General features: G+C 37.3%; 1 protein-coding gene across 2 annotated transcripts; it reads right to left on the bottom strand.

Moving 5' to 3' along the window:
• Positions 1–4276: 4276 nt before the first annotated feature.
• Positions 4277–17632, bottom strand: cgrrf1 (cell growth regulator with ring finger domain 1). Of its 2 annotated transcripts, none has more exons than XM_063066319.1 (6): positions 17517–17632; positions 17280–17419; positions 10547–10751; positions 9736–9889; positions 8266–8373; positions 4277–5353 (listed from the first exon to the last, which is right to left on the bottom strand). In XM_063066319.1, exons 1-6 carry the CDS (start codon positions 17618–17620, stop codon positions 4994–4996), a joined length of 1071 nt encoding a protein of 356 aa, XP_062922389.1. In that variant the 5' UTR covers positions 17621–17632; the 3' UTR covers positions 4277–4993. The 2 variants fall into 2 exon arrangements, with proteins under 2 accessions (XP_062922389.1, XP_062922457.1); XM_063066387.1 differs by having other exon boundaries at positions 9736–9883; positions 10574–10751.
• Positions 17633–19476: the final 1844 nt, after the last annotated feature.

Genomic DNA, 19476 nt, shown 5'->3' with positions numbered 1-19476 from the left:
ACTATGAGGAGTTTCTGATCAGTGGTTAAAAGAAAAATCTTACCTTCATGACAAAGTAGTGCAGATGCTGAAATCTGGAGTGAAACAAACTGCTAGAGGAACTCAAAAGGTCAAGCAGCATCTGTGGAAGCAATGGGATGATCAACGCTTCAGGTTGCAATGCTGTATCAGAACTGTAAATACATTAGGAATGCAATTACAGTTTGATTTATATCTAAACCTGAACCAAAAAAAACAAATATGCTTGTATTCTATGAAACTGCATGAAGTCTCAAGCTTACAAGCTGGATTATTCCACGGCGAAATACAATCGTCAACTTCAGCAGGGAACTAACCTCTTAAAACAGTTCATCAATGCTGAATGGAAACTCTCAAGTACAGCATTCTGAATAGCACAAAATGAACATTCAAATAAAGGTAAGCAGACAGACGATATCGCTCATTGAGCATAAATATCAGTCACCATCAGAGATAGTGGAAATCTTTCATTTATCACTTTGCCATCATTAGGTGGTGTGTGGGGTGCGGGGGTTGGATAGAAAGAAAAATCAGAAAAAGAAAACAAACCACATTAGGAGTTCTGGTCCTGCATTGTTACCACAGATGTAATTGTGTAGACTTAAGAGAGGCCAAAAATAGCAATAATTATTTGTAATTGAATCAGAATCAGGTTTAATATCACTGGCATATATCGTGAAATTTATTGTAGATCAACACAGAAATAGAATGCATTTCTTTGACATATCTTGGTACAAATGTAGAGAAATCTGGAAGAACAAAATTTGTTATTGATTGTATGAATCATGGAGTACTTTCTTCACACTCAAGTATGCAGCTAACTGTGTCTTTGTTTATGTATCAGAGTAAAAGGCAGAATTATATCGGCAACAATTCCCATATATTAGAACACAGAGCAGTAGTTGTGCCAAACTGATTCAACTATTAATTAAATGTCTAACTAGACTAATCCCTGCTGCCTACAATGTCTATATAATCTATCATGTGCCCAAGAGCCTCTCGAACACCTCTCTGTATCTGACTCCATCATCACCCCTGGCAGGACATTCCAGGCACCCACCACTCTCGTGCACACCAAAACTTGCCCCACACATCTCTAAGCTTGCCACTTCTCCATTGAAATGCTTGCACACTGGTATCAGACAATAACAATACCGAGAAAAAGATACCAGCTGTCTATTCTATTTATACCTCTCAATCAAATCTTCCCTCAGCCTCTGCAGATAAAACAACCCAAGTTTGTCTAGCCACTCTTACAGCACGTGCTTCTAATCCAAGTAATGTCCTGGTAAACTTCTCCAGCACTCTCTCCAAAGCCTCAATATCCTTCTGAAAGTAGAGCAATGAGAATTGAATTAAATATTCCAAATGTGGCTGAACTAGAGTTTTAAAAAGCTGCAACAAATTTTTTTGATTCTTGAACTCAATCCTCTGACTAATAAAGACAAGCATATCACACATCTTCTTTACCACCCAATCAACCTATGCAACCATTTTCCAGGAGCTATAGATTTGGGCCTCAAGATCCTTCTGTACATCAGTACTGTTAAGGGTCTTGCTAAATGGTTCTTTTTTATTTGATCTACAAAGTGCAAAACCTAACATTTGACTGGATTGAACACCATCTGCCATTTTCCCATCCATATCTGCAAATGATCTGAATCCTACAGTAATCTTCTACTACTATCCACACCACCAATCCTTGTATTGTTACAAACTTATTAACCAACCCATCCAGGACATTTCCATATGATTCTAGTCCAGATCCCTGTGGAACACCAGTAGCCACAGACTCTAGCCAGAGTAAAGGTAGTGATGATGAGACTATCTCCTTTGGGCATGCCAATTCCGAATCACTGTGGGTTCCATCATTTAATCTTCTGGGTTAGACTCCCATGAGGGACCTTATCAAACACCTTGCTGAAATCCATGCACAGCTCTGCCTTCATCAATTACTTTTACCACCTCGTTGGAAAACTTAAACATTAGTAAGACACAAATTGCCTTGAACAGATCAAACATGAAATGTCTAATATAGGAAAGAATGTAACAAATTTGAAATGTAATAGTATCTTTCACAAAAACCCTGCCAAGGAATTTGTTCACAGCAAGTTCCACAACTAGAATTTGTTGAGGAGAAGTATTTCTCAGAGTACCATAACACTAGTGACAAAATGTTTTTGTATACCTAGCAGAGCGCAGAAAGAGCTTCAGATTGATCTGATTATGCCATAGACTCAGTGCTGCACTGGAGCAACCTAGATTATGTACACAAATCTAAAAGAAGGGTTTTGATAAGGAAGATTCATGCATGTTTATAAAATTTCACAGAAATTTATGCTTTGGAATCAGTGGCAAAAATCACACGGAAACAGTGCAACCAACACAGATTATCCAGTTTGATTGATCAACCAAATTCAGAATTACCAAACAGAGATTTCATTAAGTTCAAATATTGTCCTTAAATAAAGAAAAAGAATACTCTTCAAATAGTGGTACAATATATCCAGCACAGCAAACAGATTTATAAAAATCCAGAGAAACGCACAAAATGCTGGAAGAACTCAGCAGGTTAGCCAGAATCTATGGAGAGGAATAAAGATCGAACGTTTCAGAATGATACCCTTCATCAGGTTCTGGTGAAAGGTCTTAGCCTGAAACATCAACCTTTTATTCCTCTCTGTAGATTCTGCCTGATATGCTGAGTTCCTCCAACACAACGTTGGAATGTGTATGTTACTCTGGATTTCCAGCATCTGCAGAATCTTGTAATTATAGAAATTAAGTTGGTGAAGTCAGAATTGTTTGTTCAAAGTAATTTTATTATCAAAGTATATACAGTATATGTCACCATCTGCTACCCTGAGATTCATTTTCAAAGATGGTCAAGCAACTAATGTGCAAAAGGTTCATTTTCTCTAATCAACCTGCATGAAAACCTATAGGATTTATATACTGTAAATACAATCAAGTTTATATCAGACTGGTAAAGTCAAATCTTAAAGATTAAAGCAAACATTCAGCTCATACATTTATCATATAATGGAAAATCAGTTCTTTCTTAATAAAATTTAATTAGAAAATGGTGTTATGGTGATTGGCTGTCAATCTTTTTCTCTCTCTGCTACCAGCGAGGGGAGAGCCTGCCACTGTGCCTGGAGAAGGTTACTCAGGTTTCCTGCGTTTTGGATATGAACTTGGACTATAGACTTTCCCCCTCCCCCCAGTCTTGTAGTTATTTATTATGTTCCTGTGTTTTTTGCCTAATCTTTCTCATTTTTTTTTGTGTGGGAGGAGAATTGGGGGTCGATATACCCGTTCCGTTTTTGTTCTTTGTGTTGCCAGGGGTGATGGAGGGGTGGGGTTGATGATTGTGCTGCTTTGCTTTTCTTTCTTGGTTTCATGGCTATCTGAAGAATTTCAGAGTTGTGTACATTGATAATAAATGAACCTTTGGTAACTATACGAGGATTCATTTCACACCAGTATCGAGGCTTGCCCAGAATTTTATAGCTTTGTTGAAGGAGTTGAGATACTGCTGAACAGCTTCTGAAGAAAATAAAAATACTTTCTCCAAAACTTTAAAAGTGTATTTATTTAGTGACACAGCAGAGTAACAGGACCATTTGGTCCAAAGAGTCTAACCTGCCCAATTGTATGCATGTGATCAATTAAGCTACTAACCCATACCTCTTTGGGATGGCAGAAGAAACTGGAGCATCCGGAGGAAACTCACAGAGTCATGGGAAGAACACTCAAACTCCTCATAGACAGTGATGGAATGGTTGCTGGTGCAGTAATAGCATTACACTAACAACAAAGAGTACCGTATTTCATATCCGTGGCCATATCAGGCAACAGATCCCCACTTTCAATTAAAATCAGGTGAGTATGTGCCTCCAACAAGTAGAAGAAAATTTAATGGTCTTTGAGATTTTATAGTTGATGTTTGTTTGATTGGTGTTCCTTTCCTCACCTCTTGGCACATCGGGAGGCAACCTTGTCATTTCTTTAGTTTTTGTCCTTATTTTTTTTTACGAGGCCAAGTTGCTGGCTCAATGCTCAACCCCGCACGGATGGAAATCATGCGAGGAGTCGGCCAGACTCAAACCCGGGACCGCTCGCCTCAAAGTCTGGTGTGGATGCCACGACACCACCAGCCAGTGTTTTATTGGTGATGCTGTGTTTCAATTTTGAACTTTGTTTTTCCATTTACTTTGAATCTTTTTTAAAAAAAAATGTTAGTTCAAGAAATCCATGATTTTGAAATAAATATACAATATTTTATTTCGCATACTGTTCACTGTAAAACAATTTTCAAATAACCTTCATCCTTAGAAACAATATTAACCTAACTGGTAATAATTGTTCATAAAATACAGGAATTTTCTTTGTAGAAAGGTCATATGTACACTGTACAACATAATTAGGTTTAGGTTGAGTGCTTCCTTCTAAATTCCTTCCTCTGAATAAAATAATCAGGAAATACAGAAACTGGAGTACTCTTGTAATGCTTTATCTTCACCTTGGACATCAGTCTTGACATAAATTAACCCTTTTTTGATTCCCCCAAACTGTCCAGAGTATACAGTTAACTTATTAAACCTGAAATTTGCAAGCACCCTAGACACAGTTAAAGCTTGATATAGTTGGAGCAAAACAGCATTTAAGAGTTCTAGGCTTATTTGAATTAATCAGTATGTGCATGTTTTGGAACAACATTAGTTTTAACTGTTGGGATACCAGACGATTTAGTTTTCTTCTCCAACTCCAAGCAAGAAAACAAGCTGACATGTTGTAAATTCATCAGAGTGTAGACAATATTTTAGTACCTTGTGTTACTTCATTACAGTGTGCCTTAAATCATTCATCGCTTCTTCTGTAGATTGCACATAAACTTTCAGTACAATAAAAGCAAAATCTGTTTTTTTTTCCTTGAAAAATTAAACCTTGCATTTATACCATTATGAATGATTCACTCAAATGGATTTCCCAGTATTGGATCATCAGCTTCATTTTCAACAACATCAATATTCTCCTCAGTTCGTACTCCAGAACTTTTAAGTGCAAAAGATTCACAAACAAATTCTCTACACATCGGGCATTGATTGAAGTAGGTCACACAACAGTCACACAAACAAGCATGTCTGCATGGGAGCAAAACCCAGTTCACAGGAGCATTCTGGCACACAACACAATCTTTGCTGTTTTCTTTCCACAAGTCAAATTCCTCTCCTGCAGTGCCAAATTTTTCGAGAAGTTTTTTGTCCACACCATCAGCTTCTGAAGGCATCTCCTCAGGCATGCTGCTATCACCAGCAGATACAAAAAGTCTCTGGGTAATAAATACCACAAAATTAAAACTTCAGATGATATTTTTTTCAATAATTTAATCAAACCAGCAATTAATTTTAATCGAAACAGAACCAGAGCAAGTTAGCCTTTTATCTGTTCCCCTCCCATCACTCAAAGACCCAAAAAGCCCTTGAGTAATTCACTTGGACTTCTTCCAGTCTAGCTTACTGCTTTCAGTACTCCTAATCTGGTCTCCCCTACTTCGGAGGAACCAAATGCAGATTGTGTGATTGCTTAGTGAAGCATCTCTATTCAGTTTGCAGGAGTAACTGAGCTTCCAATTGCCTGACACTAATTCCCAACTTCATTCCAACTTGAGTCTGTGGCTTCCTGCAATGTTAATATTTTAAGATTAGCTGTATCTCTCACATGTACATCGAAACATACAGTGAAACGTGTCATTTGTGTCAACGACCACAGTCTGAGGATGTGCTAGGGGCAGCCCACAAGTATTGGCATGTTTCTGGCACCAGTGGTCTCACAACTTACTGCCCCGAACCTGTATGCCTTTTGAATGTGACGAGAAACCAGAGCACCAAGAGGAAACCAATGCAATCACAGGGAGAACATACTAACTCCTTACAGGCAGCGGAAGGAATTGAACTGATTGTTAGTGCTGTAAAGTGTTGTGCTAGCTGCTACACTACTATGCTGCCTCCTAGGACCATGGTAAGCTCAAGGAACAATACCTTATCTTCTGTCTGGGCACATTGCAGCCATCATGCTCCATTCTAATCTCACCCATTTTGGGTAACAAATTCTCACTGTATCTGAACTGGTCATTTCGGCTAATCATCATTTTGCTCAGCTTTTGTTATCCTATTAATATAATCCACCCTGCTGATAATGTCCCAGTTTTGCTCCTAACAAAGTAGTATACTCCAATTCTAAATGTCACTCTATTTCAAACTATTTGGACTCACCCAGAGATGTTCCCTAAGTTATATTCATTCCTTCTACACCTTCTCGACTACTGAAACCCAACTTTATTTTCTCTCTTTTCCAGTTGCCACGAAGTCTCCCACACTGGAAATGTTAACGATTTCTCTTTCTACAGATGTTGCCTTACCTGCTGCGTGTTTGCAGCATCTTCTGTCTTTTTTTCCATATTTGTAGCATCTGTAGTTCTTTATTAATTACCTGCACTGATGCTGAACTTCCCATTGGGCCCTGCAGTAAAGTATCAGTGTGTTGCAGTGGGATGGGGACTGGGGATGGTTAGGCTGCACCACACATGCATAATGTGGTGATCCAGTTGATTAGAGTCCGATTAATCACCTTGATAAAGCCAACTGCTCAAGTTATTTGATTTTAACATTTAAACTTAACTACATTCTTTTCCAAATCTACCTTTTCCTGTCCGACTATTAAGAGGCAGATTAAAACAGTTCAAAAACTTTTAACAAATACCAAAATCGCTGTGGCTACTTTGGTTTTCTGGGGGAAAGGCCAAAGGATATACAGTATAATGTCTAAATCACTGTTCAGGCCAACACTGGTGCGCAAATGCTTCACAAATTAAGACGTCCAGCTTGTTCAGACCTCTAAGTCTGGAAAAAGTCAAGTTAGCAAGCTAGTGCATTGATATTTATTGTGCTTAATGCTCCATTTCTTAATTTTGCTGATGATTCATTACTTATAATAAATGTTAGGCTTCTTGAAGAAACCTACAGATCAGTATTAAAATAAGTAAGTAAAAACAGCAGCAGAAATGAAAAAGAGTGGACCCCAAAATTGGTAGGACAGCATATAAAAATGACTTATTCCTCTCCATAGATGCTGTCTGACTTGCCGAGTTCTTCCTGCAGTTTTGGAAAAAAAAGTCCAGATGGAAGACGAGTATGAAGTTAGCAGTTGCATTACACTACAAAAAGTGAAAGGCATATAAAGTGGTGTCTATCTGATTCACGTCTGATATTCTAAAGTAAAGACAACAATCTGCGTGCCCTTCACTAAAATCCAAGTATTTTTCTGATGGAAAAAAAGGACAAAACTGGAAAATTAACTACATGTCATTTGGGGAAGGGAAAGGGAAAATATGATGGGAAACTTAAAAGTGCATAAATGAAAGTGGAATTTTGCAAAAATAGGACTACATTACAACTTCTTTACAATACAGACATTAGTTCATTCTCATTTGTTAAATTCTCTAGTGGCTAAATGTTTTCCCATCAGCAATAAAAAAACACTTTATTTAGCTGTTGAAATTTGTCAGATACTAGACAAATCACTCACCTTTTGGTGCCCAACCTGGCAAAAACCACTCCAGTAATTTGCAGCGTGCATATTTTTATTTGATCAAAAACAAGTTTCAAACTTTTACAACAATGATAAGCACCACTTAAAATCACTGCAACTTGCAGAAACGTACAAAGATCCTTTCTGTAACATTTAAAACAATGATCATTTTATATTTTTCCAAAATATCTTTAGAACTATCCATTGGGATTCTTTACATGTAGCTCTAAATGCAAGGAGTGAGATTTCCAGCATACCTTCTAATCAGTGCACGTTTACTTTATTTTGTCTGGGGCAACAGAATAAAATAAATAGTTTTTTTAGAACCCCAGCTCTTTTAAACCATTTTACTAACTATGTCTGCTTGATTATTTACAAACCAAAAGGTTCCTTCACTGTTTTGCACTATCATTCAAGTAGCTCAACACCAAATTTATCCACTTATGTTTCAGTGGGAACATCTTGGAAGAAAGGAATTCTACTTCTGATTGTGACTTACTGTACATAAAATTATCTCTTTCTATCAGGGTGTGTAGAGAATGCAATCCAAATGTTTACTCTTTTTTATTAGGCCTTTACAGTTGCATTAATTACAACAGATGAATTAGCAGGCATCATTCTCCAATAGTCAAAACAATGGAAAGTAAATCTTACCTTAAGGTCATATACATGACCCTGAGCAGTCAGTAGATACTGGTACAAAATACGACAGGCAAGTTTGTACTTCTCATCGGGAACATGGATTACGGTTACCATTGAAATCTAGTGATACATGAATCATAAACAATCAATAATTCTGCTTAGAAATAGCAAAAAAAATTACTTGTTAAATATGGTCTTGCATTAATATAACATTTTTCCCCTCGCCAAATTTTATCGATCCCAAGTCTGGAAAATGTAATATTGGTACATAATACTTGAAACATTTTTTAAACTTTACTTTGAAAAGTAAATAAAGTAAAAAAAAAAATTCTTAATGTTCCTTCTTTTAGCTTGATTTTAGGAGAGCAGAACTGATTGGTCTATGACTGATGAGAATAGAGGATAAAAAGCTACCTACTACCTCGTTTTGAATATCATGCAAGTCTGCAAACTGCCACCTCAGACTGTGACATTTTGCTTCTTTTAGCTGAATCACTTGAAAATATATTTGGGACCATGCTTTAAAATTTAGCCGAAGAGCAAAATATTTTAGAATTGTGAATTAGTGGAACCACCATATTGACAACATCTGATTCCCAAGCCCCCACTACTCATCTCCACTGCAATGTCTAGTTTTATATACCTCCGTTCCCCATGAAGGTCTTAAAGCCCTCCTCTTCCTTCTGCAACAAATATCTAACTAGTTCCCCTCCACCAACAATCTCATTCACCAGGCTGAATTCATTCTCACCCTGAACAAGTTTTCTTTTGTTTCCCCTCACTTCTGACAAATGAAAGGTGTCATGGGCAATCACATGGTTCCTAACTAAGAGAGGGGAGATTCAGAAATGGTCAAAGTGAATTTGAAAGTAGGATGGAAATTAGTAGCAATTTCCAAGCTCTGCATCGGTGCAGGTAGCAACACTAAAAGTGTCACAGATGTAAAAGAGTTGAGGAGCAGTAACAGAAAAAGCTTGGAGCGAGGACGGTTCCACATAGCCAATTCCAGTCTACTCTCAAGTTCACTTGGTCCATTTCTGACACTTCTCGCTTTTTTCTGGATCCATGTCTCCGTCTCACGAAACAAGTTACCTACTGTTCACTGAAAAACATGCAAATTTGAAATCTGCTGCCTCAGACTGTGATCTTTTCTTTCCTTTAACTGAATAGTTTGGAAATATATCTGGGATCATGCTTTTCACATCCATCTCTTGGAGTAACAGAAAGCATTAATAGTAAGTAGGTGAAAGAGATCTTTAAAGACAGAAAGAAACAGAATTAACGTTTCAAATTGTTCTAAAATGTTATTATTCTCTCTATTCCTTCCTCCACAGCTGTTGCCAATCGTTGTATATTTTGTTAATCAGCAGATTAGGCATGTTAGTGGAAATGAATGGAAAATAAAATTACCTTTCAGCTAGCATAATTCAAAATGTTACTTTTCTGCTTTATATGTACAATCTTTTAAAGAGATCTACTTACAATTTCATAAATATCCCAATTTTCTTCTTCTGTTAATGTTAGCAATGCCACTATTGGATATCGCGCTCGCGGAAGATCCCCGAAGTCTTTAATTGCTAAATATTCAGGAAGCCGAGGGAATATTTCGTCATCACTTTCTTTCTCAATACTAAGCCTATGTGTTAAAGAAAATAATAGCCTAAAATAATAGTTTTGCATCTACAAAGAAAATGCTACCTCCCTAATTAAAAGTCTAAGTTATTAGTTGTTGGTTCCTAGAACTTCCTGAAGGAAGTTACAAAATATTCTCAGCTCAGTTATCATAAACTAATAGTAATTTGTTAATTTTACTAACTCTTCTACAGAAACGCAACAAAGCACGACTGATAGATACATTCTCCACACCCGCGTGCCCCCCCCATGAAAATTATCTCTAATGCAATATATGAAATCCTTATTTTTCTTCTTAAAAAATGCCCTTTGGTCACTATCATTAATGGTTCATGGAATTATTAGATTTCATTGATGATGAATATCTGGGATTATATCAAGTTTTCAGTGTACCAGAGCAGAAAGCTACTGTTAAAGTCTGAAGGAGACTATGAACCCTATATATAAATGTGCCAGAAATTATTCCTTTTAACAGCTTTGATTTTTACTCAAATCAAACCAATAACAAACAAAGTTAGAAAATACCTTAATTCAATGTACCTTTTTCAAATTGATCTATTCTGCTATCATTAGACTGTTAACTCAACAGGTTATTCTATGTCATCTGAAATAAGTTGCTATAATTCAAAACTTCGAATAGCTATACAATGAAACATTTGACCTGGTCATCAGAAATGAAAAAAGATACAGAAATTCCTCTCGATAGAGATATTCTTTGTCTATTGCTTCCTCTAGTTTCTGTGGCAGCCTTATTCTAAAGCAGTAAATGTGTTTTTGTAATCCTTCATGGAGTTTATGAACACTGCATCCCCAATAGATGGTCAAAGTACATTTCTCTATGCAGTTTGATTTGAAGGTTATTCCACCTGCAAGGCAAAGCAGATATTTCTGTATTTAAAATAAAACCAAAGTTCAAAGCTGGAAACAAAGTCATTGCATAAATACTGATTCTTTAAAAGAAGTTAAATCACAGGAAAATGCAACATATCAAAGTTACAATACAATCACAAGTATGACGCTTCTATAGTTTTAATGAAGCAAGAAGATTAAATAAGGCAAGTACTGAAGTTAGAGGACAGAAATGGGAGGAAGAAATGATCAAAATTAACATGAAATACAAGAAACACCTGTGACAGGTATCAAATGCACTAAGTTTTAAAATAATCAAAAACATCAATGTAAAAAAAAGTTGTTTTCAAGTAAAATTAAGCAAATAGACAAGTACAAAATAGATGTAGGGAAACCATTCCAATATCCAGAGATCACAAAAAAAACAACTCCGAAGAAGGGATAAAACAAAAGTGGTTTAATCCAGATTCAGTGAAAAAGCAAGCAAACTCTTTTGAGCCAAAAGTTCAAATAAAACAATCTCAAAAGATCTTACATTAAAGTACATTTCTGCTCAAATATGAATGAGTTTAAAATGAAAAGATATGATTTAATAAACTTACATTTTATATTAGCAAATACCTAAACTAAAAATACCAGGGAAGATGAAAATCAATAAATGAAATAGTTTTGTTAAACATACATACAGCAAACAAACATAGACACAAAAGTTAAAAAATAAGATTCAGAGAATACAATTACCAGTAAACACAAATCTAAATCCAGAAGTATACAGTTAGGTTAAAGATAAGTAAGCTCATTGACAAGTTTCTTTTCAAGAAAAAACAATAAGTGCAGAAAGAGTGTGACTGAAAACTAAAGACAAACTATGTGTAATCTTATAACACTCAACTAGCAGAGAAAACAACACAATATCTACCTTATCAAATCCCCCAAATAATTTAGCTGCAATGAGAGCACACCTTATTCCTCTGAACTGTAGGTTCAGTATGGACGAGAAGTACAATTGTTTATGTGTTATTAGTTTAGGCAGATTGTGTTTGTCTATTATTGTGACTTAGATGAAGATCAGACCACATTTTGAGTAATTAATGCAGAAAAGTAGGTAACTGCAAAGGGTTCACAAACTTTTTCTTGCAATGGTACATGGACAGAGAAGTAGGGATAATCTTCCAGGTTGAAGCCCTTTGTCAGGCGGAGGGAGAAATAAAAGATTAAAAAAATTAAGTTGCAAAGATAGGGGAGGGGTATAGAGGACAGAGGGAATGTCTCTAATTGTTTCAGGCCATGGTTGCTGTAAGAATAAGCTGATAATTGGGACAAGTTTATGCAAAGTGTGAAATCGTACAAATAACATGTCAGGATGTGCTAGAAGCAAAAGTGCATGCAAGAGAAAAAAATTAAACCAATATTAGACTTCAGTAAGCTTCTCTGCATGTGGTTTAAGCACCCTACAGAGAAGCCACCTCGTGTGCAAAGGATCAAACAATTTTGCTACAAACTAAGTTTGTAATGAGAAGTTGAAAAACTTGTACAATAGCTTCTATTACATAAAAGCAGGTGGTGAGAATGGGCTGCAGAGAATATATGCCTTTTTTTTTCCCATGTCAGCAAGAGAAAAATCTCCCCTCCCTTCTGAACAAATTTATATTGTGATATAGGTTCTCCTACCATTATATATGAAGGAACGTGCTTGTTGGACAATACAGTGTCTGCTGTGTAGGACACTAAGGACAAAATAATTGTATTGCCACAAATAATGCTGGTACATACAGGTCTAATTTGTTGGTGATGCTCACAACTGCTCAGCCTTGTGAATGAAACTATAATTTGTGTTTTTACCAGTGTAATAATTGGGTCTGAGTTTCAAAGGAATTGATCACTCATTTGACTATCACTGTGGAAGAAATTTTAGAACCCTGCTACAAGGTAGGAGTACTGTCTAACTGCAATACAGTCTTCCTTCCTGAAAATTGTACTCCCAGATACTGATATGACTGGGACACCAATATGGTCCTTCACTGATCTATCTGTCAGACCAGGATTAAATTTGCAGAATTAAATAACTGTATTGCCCTGTTAGATCTGTTCACCTGCTGATGGATTTGAAACATTCAGGGATTCCCCTACCAAGAATGATGATATCTGGGCAACAATAAAAACTAACTAGCAGCCAATTTCCAAGCTTGACAACCGTACAAGATCAATTTAAAAGCTAAAAATTTCAAGTTACAAAGTGCAATTGTTACAATTATGCTCAGAGTTTGAACAATGAAACCACGTGAAGAGGGCAAAATGCATAGATAAATCAGGCATAGAATAGGAAATTCAAGTGTCTGGAAGGCTTAAAATGCACCCAGATGGCGGATTTCAATAACCAAATTCAACAACTTCACATAACATTAAAAAAATGCAACAGGGCAGATCAGCTGAAGGTCATCCATCATCAATACGGGCTGTTTTTTCAAAAATCTCTCTACTAGCACAGTATGACCTGCTGGACATATTCTACAACGATGCATTTCACATATCTTGCATTGTAATTTTGAATATCTTAAATCACCTAAGTAAAACCAACAATCCACTTCCTTTTAAAATACATAGTCAGTTGCAGAAAAAGTTTGCAAAGTAGTCCAAGAGGTACAGCAGAAATGGGTACTACCCACATATTAACCATAGCAACACACACAAAATGTTGGAGGAACTCAGCAGGCCAGGCAGCATTTATGAAAGGAGTACAGTCAAAGTTTTGGGCCGAAACTGTGCGGCAGGACTGAAGAAAAAAGCTGAGGAGTAGATTTTAAAAGGTGGAGGAGGGGAGAGAGAAACCCAAGGTGATTGGAGAAACCTGGAGGGGGAAAGAATGAAGTAAAGAGCTGGGAAGTTGATTGGTGAAAGACACAGAAGGCCATGGAAGAAAGCAAAAAGGGGATAGGGAATGGGGGGGGGGGGCAGGGTGGCATCACCAGAAGTTTCAGAAATTGATGTTCATGCCATCAGGTCAGAGACTACCCAAACGGAATACAAACTGTCGTTCCTCCAACGAAAGTGTGACCTCGTCACAACAGTGAAGGCGACCATGGATGGACATATCGGAATGGGAATGGGAAGTGGAATTAAAATGGGTGGCCACTGCGAGATCCCGCCTTTCGGCCCAAAACATCGACTGTACTCTTTTCCTAGACGCTGCCCAGCCTGCTGAATTCCTCCAGCATCTTGTGTGTGTTGCTCGGATTTCCAGCATCTGCAGATTGTCTTTTGTTTATTAACCATAGCAATTCAATGATCTCCATTGTTGGGACAGGAAAGCTTCAATAACAAATAAGATTACGCCTTTATTAAAAGCAAACCTCCCAGGTGACAGGGACAAAATAAAACATGCCAGGATTATCAGAAATATGCTTATTTTTGATTCCAGAATTAGATGTTAGACCATTAGACATAGGAGCAGAATTAGGCCATCAGGTCCATCAAGTCTGCTTCAACATGTTGGTACGTGAAACTTGATGAGAGTTCTTCTACAATGCAGGGTTTTGACCCCAAATATTGGTCTTTCCTTTTCCCTCTGAACTCCCACCAACAGATGCTGCTCAACCCACTGAGTTCCTCAAGCAGATTGTTACACCAGTGGCCGTAATCTCACTGAAACCGATACGGTAAGATGGCGGCATGCTTGGACACAGCGGCCACTCTGGCACCAATCAAAGGTGCTTTTGTTCATCTTGCAAGTCTTTTTTTACGATCGCATGTCACTACTGAATACTAAAAACGTCAGGTACCGCAGGGCTATCCCGTCAGCAAGTTGCTTGATAGTGATGGAGCTGGACTTATTGGGTATTGTTGTTGTGTTGTTGCTTGGACTTGTTGCATACCGTTGTTGTGCCAAGAAACAGCATGGTGCAAGTGATTGTCTTGAGCGTTTTTATTGTGATCGCAACATCCTGTTGGACATTGCGGGTCTGGTTCAGTGGTTCATTGGAGAGACCAACGGTGGGGGAGCTGTGTTGCCTCAGTTGTGATGGTTGTGGTGTAGGCCAGGGCCATAGGGTCGCCTGTGGCAGTCGCCTAAGGACAGAGATGCCAAGGTGGTGCTGCCCTCCGGTATTCACTCGGTGGAACAGGCTGGACTAGGACAACTTGCTATCAATCTTGTCATGCCACACAGAGACTTGGGCTGTATTATTATTTTCTCTTTGTAACTGTATGCTTTTTTTCCTGAAAACAAGCCACATGAGCTGTGTGTAATGTGTTTTGCACCTTGGCTCTGGAATAACACTGTTATGTTTGGCTATATTCATGTATGGTTGAATGATAATTAAACTTGAAACAAGGAGGAAAAAGAAACAAATTTGATAAAGAGATGCATCTAGTACTAGACAGCAAGCCAATACCCAAAGCAAATCACCACAGCAGAACAAAATTTGCCAACTTAGAGCCATTAACAATCCTATAGATGCAGAAAATAAAATCACAGCCACTTCAACAGTAGCAAAAGCACCAGCAGAAAGAGGTCAAGGTCACCTTGAGCAAAATACTGAGCACAGTACGACTGCAACTTGCTCATATCCGCAGTGTAATGATTTCACTCTATACAAACCAGGAAAGATAGTAGCAGACGCACCTTTATTGGTCATCAGAGGTGAAGCACAAGGTGAAAGATAGAGGTATGAAGATAACTGCTCTGCAATTAGGACACCAACAAGCTGAATAATGATTAGAGAGAGGACCTACATAAGCTACAGGAGGTTTCCAGCAAAATTTATGACGACTCAAAATGATTAAATAAATAGTCGGCGACACGTTACTGATCAAAGCTAACATCTCACTAGAAGTGTGTTCTACTAGCTAGATCAAGAATCGCCATATGTTTCGAGGATAATTACTCCAGAAGATGTTTTAGGACCACTTGAGGAATGCTGAAGTGCCACTGGCAAAGCTTACACAAAAGAGAGAATACTATGTATGCAAGTACAGAAATGCACAAATAGAGAAGGATGATGACCACTAAAACATCAACTGCACTAAGGCATAGTACGGGAGCTGGTTCATACACTCAACTAGAAGTGATATCCCGCAGTTGTTAATTAAGACCCTTCGCTCTTTTTCCACTTGAATGATGATGGTTTGAGAAAAATTAGGGCTTGCAGAGAAACTGGCGTGTGACAACGAAACTATATACTTCTCCAGAATTTAAGCTTGCAGGATGAATGGGTCCATCATTTCAACCTCACACCACAATTAGCCAAGAGGACAGTTTTGTAGGTAAACTCACTCCGTGAAGTCAACACTTATCAAAAGCAGGAAAGCAAAATCTTGCCTTTTTGTCACTCCAGTCTACTTAGTTTAAGTCTGACATTAAGTTTCCCAGCTGAGCTACAGAATTGGCAGGAACTATTAAACAGTTTTCCAAGCATAAAACCAACATACCAGAAGTCAGAAAATACCAAAACAATCATGGTAAATAATTTCTTGAAAACACAACCATAGTATAGGATTCAATTATAAAAATACATAATCCAGCTATAATCATCAATAAATATCACCAGATCTGTCTGTGCCCTACCTTGGAACTGATTTTAAAAAGTCTGTTTAAAAAAGTTACATCAATTTATTGATGTAACACATCATTAATGATGATTAAAGTTTGGTTTTAACTTTCACACTTATTTAAAATAAAATTTAAAGCTTTTTAAAAAAGGCAAATAAAAGACTTTTTGCAAAAGCAATATCTACATGTTTACAGTGTGATTTAGGATTGGTAATTGCACAAGTATATTATTGATGACTTTGCACTCTTGGCACCAAAATTGATCTATATGTTCCAATTGTTATTTTTTAAATAAATTATACTTAAATTTTACACTTATATTTTTCTTATGAACACAACTTAAATGAAGCTATGTCCCTGTGATGCAGTGGCAAATAAGTTTTTCATTGTACTACATGTACTTGTACATTGCATACACGTACTTGTGTATATGACAATAATTTCAACTTTAACATTATTTTGAACCTAATGTACCAGATCACTTATGTAATATGCATTACATTTCATTTAAAACACATTATGCCCCAAGTAGACCAAGGCATGGGATCTGAAAACAAACAGCACACACCACAGATTTGATCTTGGAAGAAAAATTAAGAAACAGATCAGGTAATAACAAAATCAAATGCAACCTTTCAATAACTAACTACATTAAGCAGTCACGAACGCAATTTTGTTTTGAACAAACTACAACTGACTGCCTCAATACCCAACTATTATGAACGACGTTCACTTGGTTGAAGAAAATTGCAAGCTTTATCCGGATTTATACTTAAATGTTTAGACTACAACCCTAACCCTGCTCTTCTATGCAGACCCTTTTTTATTAAATGCTTGATAGTGTTTTGGATTACCTTTTCTGTTATCACATCTTTATGGTTGACTGTTTTCTTACCTTTTTAACTTTAATTTTTTTAACATTAGGAGCACCTTGCATTCATTGTAGCGTTACTACGACTTGAACCATTTCATTTATAATCTCGAAATGTTATGTTACCTGTAACAGACGCTGTAAGGGAATTTATAATTTCCAAGGCGAAGGGGTTTTTCACTTGCACCATGCGCTTCCTCTGCACCCCAGGCCCGGACTCTGTCTCCTCTGAATTACGGATTATCACAGGAATATCCCAAACAAACCTGGTTTAGGAATAATGTCACATATTTGCCATGATTAATGAGCGCTCTGGGACCGACGTATTTTTTTTTATTCGACGTCTCTTACTCCGACACTTACCATCCAAATATCACAGCTGTCGTTACAAAAAAACAGACGAAGATGAGCGTTATGTAGAAAAGCGGCGAGTACTCGTATAACATCACCAGAAACACTGCAGCCATTGGCCTCCCAGCAACCGCCGGATGTTAGCAACAACTACGGCAAGTGCAGCGCCACAAACATTCGGGCGCATTCTTTCCCCTCGGTTTCAATATTAGCAGCACTTCAAAGCAGTCAGTATTTCCAGTTATAATTTAATTATTTCCTGGTGGACGGTTTGGGCTGGTAAATCTCAGGCTCAGCTGTTAGTATCCTTAGATCCCAGAATAAACGATCAAGAATTTAGACATTGCATCTTGATTAATACAAACGTAGATGTATCAAATTGATGTAATTAAAAGCGGAACGGGCTGAAAATAGTCAACAAGTTTCACACCATCTGCAGAAAGAGACTGAAAAACTGAGTCAATATTTCAGATCTATCCTTCTGTTAAAAGAGATTCAGCAGAATACACCCATGTTCACAGGTGATCGCATTTCGATGAGGATTTAAACAGAGGACCCTCACAAATGTCTCAGTATGTTGTTGTATAAAACTGCTTTCTGTGCAATCCTGCTTCATTGATTGTTCAGCTGAGAGAATAGCCAAGGTACATTGCCTGGAATTACCCCCCAAAGCCTTTCTTTAGACTCCTTATACGCTTAAATATGTATTTGATCAACTCTTGTAGTATCTCATCTTTTTGAGCGACTTTCCTTGGGATCTTCTTCAATATTAAGAACACTACAAAATTCATCTCTAATCTTACCTTCTGTTCTTCACCTTTACTATTTCCATAATAGTAAAGGGTAGACCCTTCCAATAACTACCTTTGTCCAAATTACTGATTGATTTCTGAATATTTATGATATTTTCCATTTTAGTTTAAATTTTGGCCATCTATTCTATTTGACTCTTCTACTTAAATTCAAGTTACAATAGTCCATAAATAAATGACACTCCTTATACAGTAGTAAATTTCTTTTGCACTGTTAATATGCATAACATAGGGCTGTCACAAAAAAAATCATCAGAGTTTGAAATCCAGTCCACAGCTGAATTTACTAATGTAATTCATTGTGGTTCAGCTCCTCTTCCCTCAGCTAATCCTGAAAGTCTTCGAGTTATTTTGGTTTCATTTATAAGTCAATGCTTTATGGCAACGTGGCATCTTTTCCCCTGTAATTATATTTTCTGTGCATCGTGTCTGTATCCTTTACATTTTGATTCTAATGCTTTCCTAATTTGGTACATCTGCAAATCTGACTTTAGTACTCAGTTTCTAAATCCAAGTCACTTATAAAAATTAAAAACGGCCTTAGTCCTGACCGTAGGACCCACTCGATAAAATCACTCCTCTTCCAATTTAAGTGGTAACCTAAATGTCCACGAACTTCTTATCTATTCTTAGGTTTGAACCATGAATACTAATCAATAAATATATATATTACAGGCAAGCGAAATGCTTAATGCTTTTTATTCTCTCCCTGCCAGCTCTCTCACATCAGTATCAACGTTCTGAAGATTCCATCATGATGGCGAACATTTCACAGACGCAGGGATTCTCGTTTTATTAAATTTCACCTCGTTTTAAGAATTGGTTAATTTTAAAGCACAACTCAAGACCATTCATCATTTTAACCCCTGCGCATTACCCACACTTTTTTTTCTTTGCATGCCCCTGTGAAAAAGAACGCATCCACTATGAAGGATTAACACACACAAAATGCTGGAGGTACTCGGCAGGTCAGGCAGCATCTATGGAACCGAATAAATAATTGGCGTTGTGGACCAAGGCAAGTTCCTCCAGCATTTTGTGTGTGTTGCTCTGGATTTCCCGAATCTCTATGAGGATTTTGCTTCCCCATCGCTTCTGACAGAGAAGCGCTGCGCTGTTCCTGTCTATCCCAGGTCCTGGGATTCTTCCCGATGATGTCA

Source organism: Mobula hypostoma, chromosome 1, assembly GCF_963921235.1.
Source record: "Mobula hypostoma chromosome 1, sMobHyp1.1, whole genome shotgun sequence".
Taxonomy (NCBI): domain Eukaryota; kingdom Metazoa; phylum Chordata; class Chondrichthyes; order Myliobatiformes; family Myliobatidae; genus Mobula; species Mobula hypostoma.
This window is presented reverse-complemented; position numbering and strand designations above follow the sequence as displayed.

What these genes read in the sequence shown, in the direction of transcription:
- cgrrf1 (XM_063066319.1), bottom strand. Translation starts at nt 17,620, where the DNA reads ATGGCTGCAGTGTTTCTGGTGATGTTATACGAGTACTCGCCGCTTTTC. An exon ending in CCTTACAGCGTCTGTTACAG is followed by an intron (nt 10,752 to 17,279) that starts GTAACATAACAT and finishes TTTGCCTTGCAG; the next exon opens with GTGGAATAACCTTCAAATCA. An exon ending in TTTTCATTTCTGATGACCAG is followed by an intron (nt 9,890 to 10,546) that starts GTCAAATGTTTC and finishes TTTAACACATAG; the next exon opens with GCTTAGTATTGAGAAAGAAA.